Consider the following 13,788-nt stretch of genomic DNA (forward strand, 5'->3'; position numbering starts at 1 on the left):
TCTGTACAGTTTGTTTTCCTACTTAAAGGTGACGTCCTTTTTTTTTAAACCAAATCTGCCCCAGAAAGGGGCTCATTTTCAAAGCATTTAGACTTACTTTGTAAGTCCAAGTGCTTTGAAAATATGCCTCAAAGCCACTTTGGCTGTTAGGCTGTGGAGGGTTCTTATAGGCCCAGCTGTACAAAAATGTATGTAAATTCATAATGGGGGGGTTACCAAGAAGTACACGACTGATTGGTGCTAGGACTACTGCAGAGGCAGCACCCAGCCTGGGGGGGGGGGGGGGGGGGGGTGAAGCAAGGGCTCCTGGTAGCATGGGTCAAAAAATGTTAGATACAAATTACTAGCACATCCTATGGAGCACACAAGCATCGTAGTGTGCACTGGGGATGAGGGAGAGACTGCTTGCATCACTATAGCAAGGGGCAGCATAACCTACATTTTACTACACATGCAATGAGTTTTAACCTGGGAGAATCTTCTGGACATTTACCTCAGGCCAAAGACCATTTTATCAACTCACAAGAAAAGCCCTACACAAGAGAACAACAAAAAAAAAGTCAGCTCTTTTATTTGTAGTGAAGTTGGTTCAGAGTCTCTTACATCAACCTAATAACTGGATATCTGCTGAAATGCAAATACAAAGAGAACAAGAAAACCTGCGGAAAAGTGGTTTTGGCCAGCCCGGAGACTTTTACTGTTTGTTCTCCCACACCTCCCAACAAATGCTGCCTGAAATACTTTAGTCATAAAATATTAATATTGTGGATAAATCTCGCCGCAATAAAGTGAGGTAATGACATATCCAGGAAAGCTGATATGTGGTGCTAGTGTCTCTTTAATGAATGCAGTCCCCCTCTAAGTCACACCCTTTTACAGTCTGGAAGATAAGTCAGAATATTCACTTTCAAACGTGCCAAAAAAAGTTCAGATAAAAGAGGCTTGAGCCCAGCAACTATACCACTGCTAAGCTAACTCCATGAGAAGGAAGCCCACCTTCCCATATTGTCCAGCCTGCCTCCATTTTGCAATACTGGCATGAGTTTGAAGATGGTAATCAAACTCAAGTTATGTCAGCACCACAGTTCAGTTACAAAGTTCTTCTAATTGCCCTTGACATTAACAATCCATCTCATAGACACTCCCTTCACCTACAATTACTATCATTTTGGGAGCTCCTCTGCTTTGAAGACTTGTGAGAGTTTCACTGTTTACTTCTCCTTCCAATAGCTTGCCTTTCTACTGTTGGACATCAGTCTTAAATTGCAGTAAACCATACAGCTTCACCCTGGCAGTCGAATATGTCATCTCTACAAAGTGCCTTCTATATGAACGCAACTCGAGACAAAGCCATGCACTGTTCTTCCACTATGCCACTGCTGCTGTTTTGTGATGTGTGCAGTTTGAGAAATGCTCTGAGGGGAGGGGGTGTTCAATACCAAGCTCCAATCCCAAAGCAAATTTATGAAAGCTCATGTGCGCTGCTGTCCTTGTACAGCACAAGGCAGCCTGGCTTTGCTTTCATATTGCATTTACAGCATCAACAAGGAGATCAGCACCAATGGTAAAAACAGCAGCAAAGGAGGAAGGTGCACATATAGGCATTACAGGCAAAGTACTGCCTACCCTCCTCTATAGGGCACAATCTGGTTGAATGAAAGGCCAAACCTTGCTCACACAGCCATAAAAACAAGAATGGCCATTGTAGGAATAGCTCCATTATGAAGAACTTGGTTGCCAAAAGTCCCTATGAACAGTCACAAATCCAAACATAGTAGGATGCAATAACCAAGGTAGTATCTTCAGACACCTTAGTTCTATGAACTTTGACTTGTGATAAGTGGTATAGATGGAGAAAAGCACAGCTTCCAAGCACCTGCTGGTTGGATCAAGTGGTACAAAATGCAGGTCCACATGGTAGCGCAGAACAATTCGTATAGGCAGATGCATATTGAGAGGCCAGAGGAGGGTGGAGTAAGCTTTAAACAAGGCACTGTGTGCCAAAAATGCATTTGTAATCTGTTACTTAAAAAAAAAAATCAAATTTTAAATAAAGTCTGTTGCTGCAGAATCTTAAGGCCCCACTTCCTCTTAAATAGGTTCTGGTTTTAGTTTTTCTGCTAGAAAATCACTGACAAATGTATCCACAACCTCAGGTGTGATTTCTTCCACATCCATCACATACTTGGCTCTTGCTGACATGTCCAGGATAGTGAGCAGTGGTGCTGCCTCTGGAAGGTTAGTGTAATCTCGAAGAGAGTCCGTCATATCATCCTGCAAAAATAAAATCAGAATTAAAGAGATGTCTTCTGGGGATGAAATAGCCCCTTATGACTAAAAAAAAAAAAATAAGGTTAGGGTTCTACTTGAAGAGACAAGATGTGACAGCAGATTTAACCCAAATTGTTTGGAAAAGTATTTGTTTTTCAGTAAACATCCAATTAAGCTGTGAAATGTGTTACCAATAGTATAGCTGGGGTTACAAAAAAAAGTTTGGATATGTTTCTGGAGAATGATCAAGTCCATTAATAATTATTAGTCAAGTATACCTGGGGCTTGCTCCCTTTAGGTATGAGCAATGAGAAATGATTTGCCCTATTAGGATCAGCCAAGTACTTCTAGGCTGACTCAGACTGGCCACTGTGAACCCCACAATGCTGCCTGAAGACCCCTCTTGGGTCACAGGGGGAGGCACACATTTTAAAACTTTTTTATTATGAGTAACTACTGTTGGATTACTTCATATCAATTTTACTTTATAGATTGAATGCTTTGTATTTTATCCTTTAGCCAAGGGCTAGTCAAAATATGGTTAGGTCTGGTATTTGAGTTGATTTATTAATATAATTTTACCTATATCTTACTTGGTACATGGGCCTATTTTTGTTCTTTTGAACTTCTCCAGAACACTTTTCTGCTTTGGAATTTTTGCCTGGAGCTTCAGATATGTGCATATTTTCAACGGCAGGCATCAATAAATTCCTCAGGCACTAGGGTAGTGGAACAGGAGCATGAGCACCATGTGTTTTTCAAAGATACTGAGTCTTTGAGCCACATCCAAGGAAGTGATGGACAAGGTGCTAGCTCTTCAACAGCAGGCTGGATTTTGGCAAGGTCATGCAAAATAGAATACATACATACAGAACTGCTACCTCAGGCCTCCAACCTAATGTTGAAGTATTTATTTGGATTTTGCTCACACCTTTTCTGTAGTAGCTCAAGGCGAGTTATATTCAGGTACACTGGGCATTTCCCTGTCCATAGAGGGCTCACAATCTAAGTTGGTACCTGAGGCAATGGAGGGTTAAGTGACTTGCACAAGATTACAAGGAGCACAAGTGGTTATGAAAGTAAACATCCAGAATCCAGTTTGGATAAGCATTCCATCCAACAAGCAGAATGAATGAGTGAGAAGCCACCAAGTACACAGGAAGGGAAGAAAATTTGCAAAGCAAGTGAACCCCCCCCCCCCCCAACAACTCAGATCAGCAAACAAGGAGAACAAATGGTAAATGAATACAATAACAAATTTTAGGAGTCATTCATAGATCAAAACTGGACACATGAATGGCTAACCTAAAAACCTAAAGGATCAGAGATGGATAGTGGCAGCCCAGGACAGTAGATTGTGGGCAAGATAGTTCACAGCAAGCATAGAAAAAAAACCCCTGATAAAAAACAGATACATATAGATTTTGTAAGAAAGACCTGGAAAGCGTTACTCATCTCACAGCTGACTGCAAAAGTTCTGATGGGAGAAATTTCTATAAGGTACAAAAATGTGGTAGGACTACATTGCAAAATCTTGTAAACATTACAAAGCAATGGGATGACACTGGGAGAATAAAGAGTTGTGATCACCTGGGCAGTCCTAGTCCAACTGAGAAACTCAATGTAATAAAACCAGACAGTAGTAAAGAGAAACATATGAGACCAGCCTTAGAGGTGTCAGTCCATCATGTGAAGAGGAAGAAGATGATCCTGAGTACTAAGAAATATGGGCAAAAGACCAAGAAAATGTGGCAGAAAAGATAGAAATATTTCCCAGGCTCAATTAAATGCAAATTTCTAAACACACCTGGATAAGATGCCTGTACATCTTATGTCTTGTGAAGTCCAGACAAATAGCTGCCTTGTCTCAATGCATCAGCAGTAAACCTGAGAGACTGAGATCGTACTCCACATAGTCTGGCTTAGAAGCAATATTTTACTATCCATGGTATTTTGAAAACTAATCCAGAAATAAATCTTTGCTTACTCTGGGCAACATGTACAAAACTAACCCATTTGAGATATTGTTCTTTGAAATACACTTTTCCTTTCATTACTATGGCTTTTTTAAAAGAAGTTCTATTCATGTTTTGGACATTAAAACCAGTATTTAAGACATCCAAATCCTGATTCTATAAAGCTGAGATATGGATGTCTAAAACTTCACTACATCCTTTAGCAAGGGGCATGGCTTGGGTGTGTTTTGGGTAGGACTAGGGGACACAGCCAAAATATGGACATCCAACGCCATATCAGAAAGAGGACACCTATATTTAAAAGATGGACTTTGGTATTTAGACCTAGTACCTGCCCATTCCAGATTAGAAAAAAAAAAGGTGCTTCGATTGAGCTGCTTTCTCACTGAAGGGATTAAGGAGGTCACCCCTTTAATCCCCCAGTGGTTGCTTCCCTCACGCATGAAACTGGCAAGAGATACTTAGCTCTGTGACAGCTTTAGGAACAATGGCCATTCATAACACTAAAAAAATATATGTTAAATTTCTTATATACCACCTGCTTCAATAGACTCTGTGTATTTTCTGTTGCTACAGGGTTCACAATTAAAAGTTAAAAAAAAATCACAAAGCTGCACTAGGATTTGAATGAGGATCCCTGGGTTCTCAATCCCCTGCTGTAACCATTAGGCTACACCTGTACTCCACAGAGATGTCTATATGGCCATTTTATAACACAGACGTTCCTATGATGCCACAATGACATTCATGGTCCTTTGTTTTGCCCCGTTAATAGTTTGGACTTTCAGTTTGTAGAATGGATGTTCACGCTGGACATAACCAGCATACAGATGTCTATTTCTCATGTATTTTACAGAAGCTGTGCATCTGCAGATCCTAATCTAAAATACAAGCAGCACCTGCAACATACCAACCTGGACATCCTTACTCCTGAGTTGGACGTCCTTTCTAAATTGCTGTTCCATACTTCCAAGAGTGTGCATACTTGTATGGCAAGAACCAGTGGCGTAGCAGGGGGGGCTGCCACCCGGGCGGGGCGGTTCGCCGTTGCAACCCCCCCCCCCCCGGTGCAGCACGATGACCCCCCCCCCCGACGACCAGCTCCCGCACCCTACCTTTAAAAAGAATACCGGCAGTCGCGCCTGCCCTGCACGTACAAGAAATGTGGACCGGTCGGCTCTTCTCCTCGCTCTGTCCCGCCCTTGCGGAAATAGGAAGTTGCGTCAGCGGAGGGCGGGACAGAGCGACGGAAGAGCCGACGGTCCACATTTCTTGTACGTGCAGGGCAGGCGCGACTCCCGGTATTCTTTTTAAAGGTGGGGGGGATGTCGATTCGCCGAGCTCACACCCGGGACGGACCGCCCCCCTCCCGCCCCCTCTTGCTACGCCACTGGCAATGAACTAAAATCATTATCACAGAAGGACTCAATTATGTTTAGTCTCTAAATATCTATAATCATAATCACTATAAAGACTTCTTTATATATATGACCAGTATTTAAAACCTCAAAACTATTTTCCAACCATAAATATAAGAATCTCTTTATCATCCCACCCTTTAATACTCGCAAAGGTTATTAACAATCACCAAACCCTCAGATTACATGAAAAGTGTTATTCACCATTCAAATTATTATACCCTTTTACAGAGTCCAATATTGTTAATACAAAATAAATCTGTACTCCAAAAAATACATATACTTAGCTTATTACTGATGTTCCAACCAATTGCAAATGCTTTTCATGTAATAATTGTACTTGCAAAAGGGTAAAATGCATCATACGGAACTGTTAGTCCATTGGTTGAAACAATCTGTAATGTTCCATATGTAGATCTCGATGAACAAATTCCATCATGCAATATCTTTATTATATAATTACTGAAGATGTTCTGTTCCAAAATCTAACTTTCATGAAAAATTTTTATCCAAAATCTCAAGTTGGTGTTTCAAGATCTTGTCTTAGAATCTCTACATGGGCCCACGTGTCGCTAAAAGCATCATCAGGAGATTCTTAATATTTTCATCATAGCACAGGAAAAACTAGAGTAGAAAGTGCTGTAGGCTGAAGCTCAAAGAAAACATGGCTCCACTCTTTCCCTTTTTGAAGTACAATTATCAATGACTCAAGAGTATATAAATGGTACATGAAAGCATTTGTGATTGGTTGGAACATTTATTTATTTTTATTTATTTTGTTACATTTGTACCCCGCGCTTTCCCACTCTGGCAGGCTCAATGCGACTTACATGGGACAAGGAGGGTTAAGTGACTTGCCCAGAGTCACAAGGAGTTGCCTGTGCTGAAGCAGGGCCGCCGAGAGGGGGACAAGGGGGAAAAAGTTCCCGGGCCCGGGCCTCCGCAGGGGGGCCCGGCGCTACCACAGTCCGCTCACCCGCTCTCCGTTTGCTCCACAACTAACCTGAAGCGCCTTCATCTTCGACGCAAGCAGCAGCAGCAGAGCAGGCCACTCCTTCCTTCCGTGTCCCGCCCTCGCCTGACGTAACGTCCGCAAGGGCGGGGCAGGGAAGGAAGGAGAGGTCTGCCCTGCTGCTGCTGCTTGTGTCGAAGATGAAGGCGCTTCAGGTTAGTTCAGAGGGCCCGGCACTGGCAGCGGGTGGAGGGGGGCACAACGCGACGTGACCTCGGCGGGGGGGGGGGGGGGGGGCGGCCTTGTCCTGGGCCCGGCCCCGGCGGCCCTGGCCTGAAGTGGCAATCAAACTCAGTTCCTCAGTTCCCCAGGACCAAAGTCCACCACCCTAACCACTAGGCCATTCCTCCACTCCCATCAGTAATAAGCTAAGTGTATGTATTTTTTGGAGTAGAGATTTATTTTGTATTACTATTGGACTCTGTAAAAGGGTATAATAATTTGAATGGTAAATAACACTTTTTATGTAATCTGAGGGTTTGGTGATTGTTAATCTTTGTGAGTATTAAAGGGTGGGATGATAGATTTTTTTTATATTTACAATTGGAAAATAAAGTTTTGTGGTTTTAAAATACTGGTCATATATATAAAGAAGAACTAAAATCACACATATAGAGTTCAAGAGCATAGAGAGATTAATGTAGCCACAACTAAACTGCATATCGGCACAGTACCAGAAATCACAGCCATAAGAGAACAATGGAGAATGAAGACGTTGTGCTCACCTAGGACATTTCAATTCCAGCTAAATTTCATGCAAGTAAGCTACATAGTGTGATAAAGGAGAAAAAAAGAAAAGTGCTAATAAAAATGTCAGTGCCAAGTGACCAGTCTGTACAATGAAGACAGAAGATTCACAAGAAAAAGAAATGCAGTCAGAGACCAAGAAATGTAGTAGGAAAAAGGGCCATCCCAGTTGTATTTTGTGGCACTAGCCTGATTAAAAAAATCCATCCAAGTGCACGTTGATATGCTGTCTATATTAGGGCTGCAGGTTAATCGCGATTAATGCTGCAATCAATGTGTTAATCATTAAATGTGATTAAAAAAAAAATGTAACCACAATTAATGATTAACCTCTCTCCCTCCCCCACCTGCTTGCCCAGTCTGGCATCTCTTCCCTCCCAGACTGCTGGTGGATCTCCTCTCTTCTCTCTGTGAAGGCACGGGTGGCATATGGGACAGAGAAAGAATGGGTGAAGGCATAGGGGGGGCACATGGAGAGAGAATGGGTGAAGGCATAGGGGAAGCACATGGAGAGAGAAAATGAGTGAAGTTATAGGGGGGCACGCTTGAGAGAATGGTGAAGGCTCCCTCCAAAGCTACAGTACCAGCAAAAGTATGATATCTAATGTGGGGTGGGGGGGGGGTGTGGTGAGGAGGGAAAGGAAATATGTACCCCTCCAGTGAACTGGCTATACCCTGACTTTAATCATGATTAAAAATTGTAATCGAAATGTAGCCCTTTTCTATATAAATGACACACCATCCTGCTTATAATCGAAAGAGAAAAACGCCTATATTGCGACCAAAATCGGGAGATGGGCGTCTTTCTCCCATGGGCGCCCAAATCGGTATGATCGCAGAAATGGGTAAAGTTGACGGAGGCGTGGTGAAGGCGGGACTGGGGGCGTGGTTATCGGCTGAGGAGAGATGGGCATCCTCGGCCGATAATCGAAAAAAGGCGTTTTTACCGCGATTTTGGGTCACTTTTTGTGGACCCTTTTTTTTCACGAACAAGTCCCAAAAAAAGTGCCCCAACTGACCAGATGACCACTGGAGGGAATCGGGGATGACTCCCCCAGTGGTCAGTAACCCCCTCCCCACTAAAAAAAAAAAAAAACACTTTAAAAACTTTTTTTCCAGCCTATATGCCAGCCTCAAATACCGTACCCACCTCCATGACAGCAGAATGTGTTCTATCCTGTGACAGCCTTTCCCTGGTTCTGATGTGGCTCTCTGGTGAGTGTGACACCTTTTCTGTTATGCGCACTGCAGAGTCACATCAGCAATGCATTGTGGTGGGTGTAGGGTATTGGGCTCCGCGATTCCACTAGCTTGTGGCAAATGCTCACGATGTTGGTAGTTGGGAGTAGGCTCTACTCCCATGGTGCTTTCCCCCCTGCTTACTGGGTCAGAGTGTGCCCTGTTTTGTTTCCAGTAGTCCATGAGGTAGTGACCATTTTTGTAAGCCAGTTTTAGATCCCTTTCACGTGTTAGCCATGATGATTATACGAGTCACATAAAGGCATCACTCGTATCCGGAGTGTTGTTTAAGACAGATAAGTCCCAATGACAGTATGAGACTTTTTCTCCCCCTTATACTGAATCAGAAGTGACCTGATTATCTACTTTTCTGATATTAAGTTGATTGCACAGTCAATCCCCAACATACCCCCTAAAAAATTTCAAAAATATATTTACCGCGCGGATATTGTATAGATATTCCAAAACTACTGCATGACACTTTATTTATTTATTTAGTTGCATTTGTATCCCACATTTTCCCACCTATTTGCGGGCTCAGTGTGGCTTACAATACATTGTAAATAATGGAAATACAGTTTGTTACATTACGATTATGGTTACATTGTGAATAGTTAAGGAAGACAGAGTTATATTGGTCACTTTTGGGGCGTAGAAACTATAGGATATGTCGTTGGGGAATTACTACGGTGGTCGAATAGTAGCAAGAGAGTGATGGGTAGAGAGTTTTTATCTGTGGGTAGATTGTTGAGTGGGAGAGAGTATGGGGAAGTGGAGTACGTGAGGTAATGTCTTGAGGCATTATTATGATGTATATGGGATTTATATGTTTTAATCCTTGCAGTATGTTTTTTCAAAGAGATAGGTCTTTAATCGTTTGCGGAAGTCTGTCAACTCATAGACCGCTCTCAGGCCGCGTGGCAGTGCGTTCCAAAGTTGCGTGCTCTTGTAGGTGAAGGTTGATGCATGTAGTGCTTTATACTTTATGCCTTTGCATTTTGGGAAGTGGAGGTTGAGGAAGGTTCTGGATGATTTTTTGGCATTTCTGGGTGGCAAGTCTACCAAGTCAGACATATATGCAGGGGCTTCACCGTGAATGATTTAGCATATTCTCTGTTAGGCCATTTTTTCTGCGTTAGACCCACGTTAGCATCTAATGGATTTATGACCAGCAGATCATATAAAGTAGCTATATATAAAAGTTTATTATGAAAGCTGGAATGTCCTCTGCAGGGATGCCACAAGGATTCCCCCTTGTCTCTGATTCTCTTTAATGTATTTTTACATACATTGGGTTTGAATTCAGAAACATGGGTATACATCTTATATTTATGCAGATGATCTCAATTCTAATTCCCATCAGTAATTGGTCTGAATCAGAAATGTTGACTGTGCAAGCAGGAGTGGAGTTGACAGAAGCATGTTAAAACAGACAAACTGAACTCACAGAAAACAAAATGTATATGTTTTGGAAATTCATTGAATTTGATACCTTCAATCATTAACTGTGGATCATAAAAATTATGAATTGTTACATATTAAAATTTTAGGGATAAATGTAGTTAATACTCTAACATTAGAAACCCAAATAAACTGCTTAATTAGGAAACCATTCTTGCTCTTTAGGAAACTAAGACAAATACATAAATACTTCTAGGAAGACCAGTTTAAAATAATGGTGCAGTCAATCATTTTGAGTCAACTGGACTATTGTAAAATCATATATTTGGTATGTTCAAAACAACTTTTTAAAAGGCTGCAAACAATACAAAATACAGCCTTTTGTTTGATTTGTTCATTGAAGAAATTTGATAAGTTTGTCTCAATACTACATTAAATTGCATTGGTTGCTGACAGGTGCCAGAATTTTATTTAAACTGTAATGCTTTCTTTATAAAACCTTATGTGGCCTGGTTCCATCTTATTTTTATGGAAATTTTAAGTTAACAGTAAATAATAGAGATAATAGGATGGGAAATTATTATTTCTCTTTTCCCTCTCCTAGGGGTATATAAAAAGGCTGAAATTTTTTAAATATTTGCTATATTTCCAGACAGCCAGGTTTTGGAAATAAATTTCAAATATAATTAGGTCATCTGGTTCCTATATGGAGTTTTGTTGAAATATAAAAATATTTCTATTTAGGAAATATATATTAACCAGTATAGGTTTAATTAGATGATTTAGATTAAGATATAGTTTTAGTTTGTACAATGAATCTTTTACATGGTTTGTAATTGCTGGGGACTAACCAGAAGCATCAAACCTATAAATGGCAAGTGACCGACTCACCTGCAAATGCGCAGTAGAGACTTCCCTCTCTGTCCCGCCCCCGCGTCAAGACGTGATGACGGGGGGAGGGGGGCGGGACAGAGAGGGAAACTGCGCGGAAGGGGAGGGAGGGAACCGCTGACGTCGCTACCGCTCCCCCCCCCCAAGGTAGCCGCTACCGCCCCCCCCCCCCCGGAGTCGCCACCAACCCCCCTTCACCCGGCCCGGGCCCTCTCTTCGTTATTCAACTTACAGCAGCGCCGAAACAGCAGCAAGCAGCTCAACTTCAGCTCCCGTCGGCCTTCCTTCCCTGCCTGTGCCCCGCCCTCGCCGACGTGACGTCACACGAGGGCGAGGCATAGGCAGTGAAGGAAGGCCAACGGGAGCTGCTGCTTGCTGCTGTGAGTTGAATAATGAAGAGAGGGCCCGGGCCGGGTGAAGGGGGGGGTGGTGGCGACTCCGGGGTGGGGGGGCGGTAGCGGCTACCTTGGGGGGGGGGAGGGGATATGGGAGGTCTCAGAAGGAGGGGGGGCCTTGGAGCTGGGAGGGCTGGACTGAAGGGGGCCTTCCAGCTGGCTGGGAAGAAGGCACGGGGGGGCCTTGGAACTGGGCGGGAGGGAAGGGGGCCTTGGGAGCTGGGGGGGCCTGGGGCCTTGGAACTGGGAGGGAGGGTGGGGGGCCTTGCAGCTGGGAAGGGGGGAGGACTGGAGCCTTGGAGCTGGGAGGGAGGGCAGGGGGGCCCTTACAGTTGTGAGGGAGAGCAGGGGGCCTTGGAACTGGGAGGGAGGGAGGGCCTGGGGCCTTGGGAGCTGGGGGGGAGGGCCTGGGGCCTTGGAACTGGGAGGGAGGGAGGGAACGGGGCCTTGGGAGCTGGGGGGAGGGCCTGGGGCCTTGGGACTGGGAGGGAGGGAGGGCGGGCAGGGGGCCTTGCAGCTGGGAAGGGGGGAGGACTGGAGCCTTGGAGCTGGGAGGGAGGGCAGGGGGGCCCTTACAGTTGTGAGGGAGAGCAGGGGGCCTTGGAACTGGGAGGGAGGGAGGGAAGGGGGCCTTGGGAGCTGGGGAGGGCCTGGGGCCTTGGAACTGGGAGGGAGGGCGGGGGGCCTTGCAGCTGGGAAGGGGGGAGGACTGGAGCCTTGGAGCTGGGAGGGAGGGCAGGGGGGCCCTTACAGTTGTGAGGGAGGGCAGGGGGCCTTGGGAGCTGGGGGGGAGGGCCTGGGGCCTTGGAACTGGGAGGGAGGGAGGGAAGGGGGCCTTGGGAGCTGGGGGTGAGGGCCTGGGGCCTTGGAACTGGGAGGGCGGGGGGCCTTGCAGCTGGGAAGGGGGGAGGACTGGAGCCTTGGAGCTGGGAGGGAGGGCAGGGGGGCCCTTACAGTTGTGAGGGAATGGGGCCCCTTACAGTTGTGAGGGAGAGCAGGGGGCCTTGGAACTGGGCGGGAGGGAGGGAAGGGGGCCTTTGGAGCTGGGGGGAGGGCCTTGGAACTGGGAGGGAGGGAGGGAGGGCAGGGGGCCTTGCAGCTGGGAAGGGGGGAGGACTGGAGCCTTGGAGCTGGGAGGGAGGGACAGAGGGGGCCTTGGAGCTGGCAGGGAAGGAGGATGACAGGGGGCCTTGCAGCTGCAACGGGAGGGGGGCCTTGGGAAAAAAAAACATTCCAATACGCGCCCGTTTTAACGGGCTTAACGGCTAGTCAATATATATAAATGGCGAGTGTCGTACTCACTCGCAAATGCGCAGTAGAGACCCTCCCTGCCCCGCCCCCGCGTCAATACGTGATGACGGGGGCGGAACAGAGAGGGTCTCTACTGCGCATTTGCGAGGGACACCGCCGTCGCTAACACTCCCCCCACCCGGACTCGCCGCCGCCACCCACCTTCCACCCGGTCGGGCCCTCGCTCTGCTATTGAAACAGCGAGCCGAGGGCACGCAGCACACAGCTCTGCTGAGCTGCCGTCGGCCTTCCTTCTTCTTCTCTGCCTGTGTCCCGCCCTCGACGACGTTACGTCACACGAGGGCGGGACACAGGCAGAGAAGAAGAAGGAAGGCCACAGTAGCTCAGCAGTAGAGCTGTGTGCCCTCGCTGTTTCAATAGTGGAGCGAGGGCCTGACCGGGTGGAAGGTGGGTGGCGACGGCTCTGGGGGGGGGGGGGGGCAACTCGGAGGGGGAGGGGGAGCGGCAGCGGCGAACTTGGCGGCGGGGTGGGGGGCCTTTCAACCCCACCTTCCTATACTAGCCCGTTTTTACGGGCTGAACGGCTAGTCTTCTATAAACTGCTCTGAACTGCAAGACTAGTGTGGGTTATACGCTTTAATATTATTATTATAATGCAGCTTAGTAAAAGGTCCCCTATATTAGTGATGATCACCTCTACTAGTAAGGGAGAGGTGCAATCTGGCACTACCACGTTTCCCTTTAACTCTTCCAGCACAGGGAACATAACTCCAGGAAATCCACTGAGTGGATGAGAAGAGGGCTGAAAAAAGGGGAATAAATGAAATTATAAAAAAAAAAAAGGTAAATGTACTAAAATTCTCCAGCTGTCAGTTGAAATATTTTAAACACAAGTCTGAAGCATTTACTAATGCCACCCTCTAAAGTACAATTTGTCTCTTGGACCCACTGCACAATGGTTTAGTAAGGCCTCATTTAAGATCCTTTTAAAGGTGGCCTTTGAGCTGGCTGTCTTAAAAGCAGGTGACAATGAAAACTGCACCAGGACGAGGAATATTCATTTCACATTCATTCAGCAGAACAGAACACACAAAACTGAGAAAAGTGAAGGGGCTGCTGCATCTGGAAAAGCCATGCATGCTCAAAATTAATACCACCTTTGTGCTTTACAAGAGCCAGTGGCGTTC

The 13,788-nt window shown here is 45.6% G+C and overlaps 1 protein-coding gene across 1 annotated transcript in view; it reads right to left on the reverse strand.

The window, feature by feature from the left end:
• Positions 1-1,327: 1,327 nt before the first annotated feature.
• NXN (nucleoredoxin) overlaps positions 1,328-13,788 on the reverse strand; it is a 131,539-nt gene continuing 119,078 nt past the window's right edge. Inside the window, exon 8 of the mRNA XM_030185674.1 lies at positions 1,328-2,274. Coding sequence (XP_030041534.1) covers positions 2,092-2,274 — 183 coding nt within the window. The 3' untranslated portion in view covers positions 1,328-2,091. The remainder of the gene's footprint in view (positions 2,275-13,788) is intronic.

The sequence above is a fragment of the Microcaecilia unicolor genome, chromosome 13, assembly GCF_901765095.1.
Source record: "Microcaecilia unicolor chromosome 13, aMicUni1.1, whole genome shotgun sequence".
Taxonomy (NCBI): Eukaryota; Metazoa; Chordata; class Amphibia; order Gymnophiona; family Siphonopidae; genus Microcaecilia; species Microcaecilia unicolor.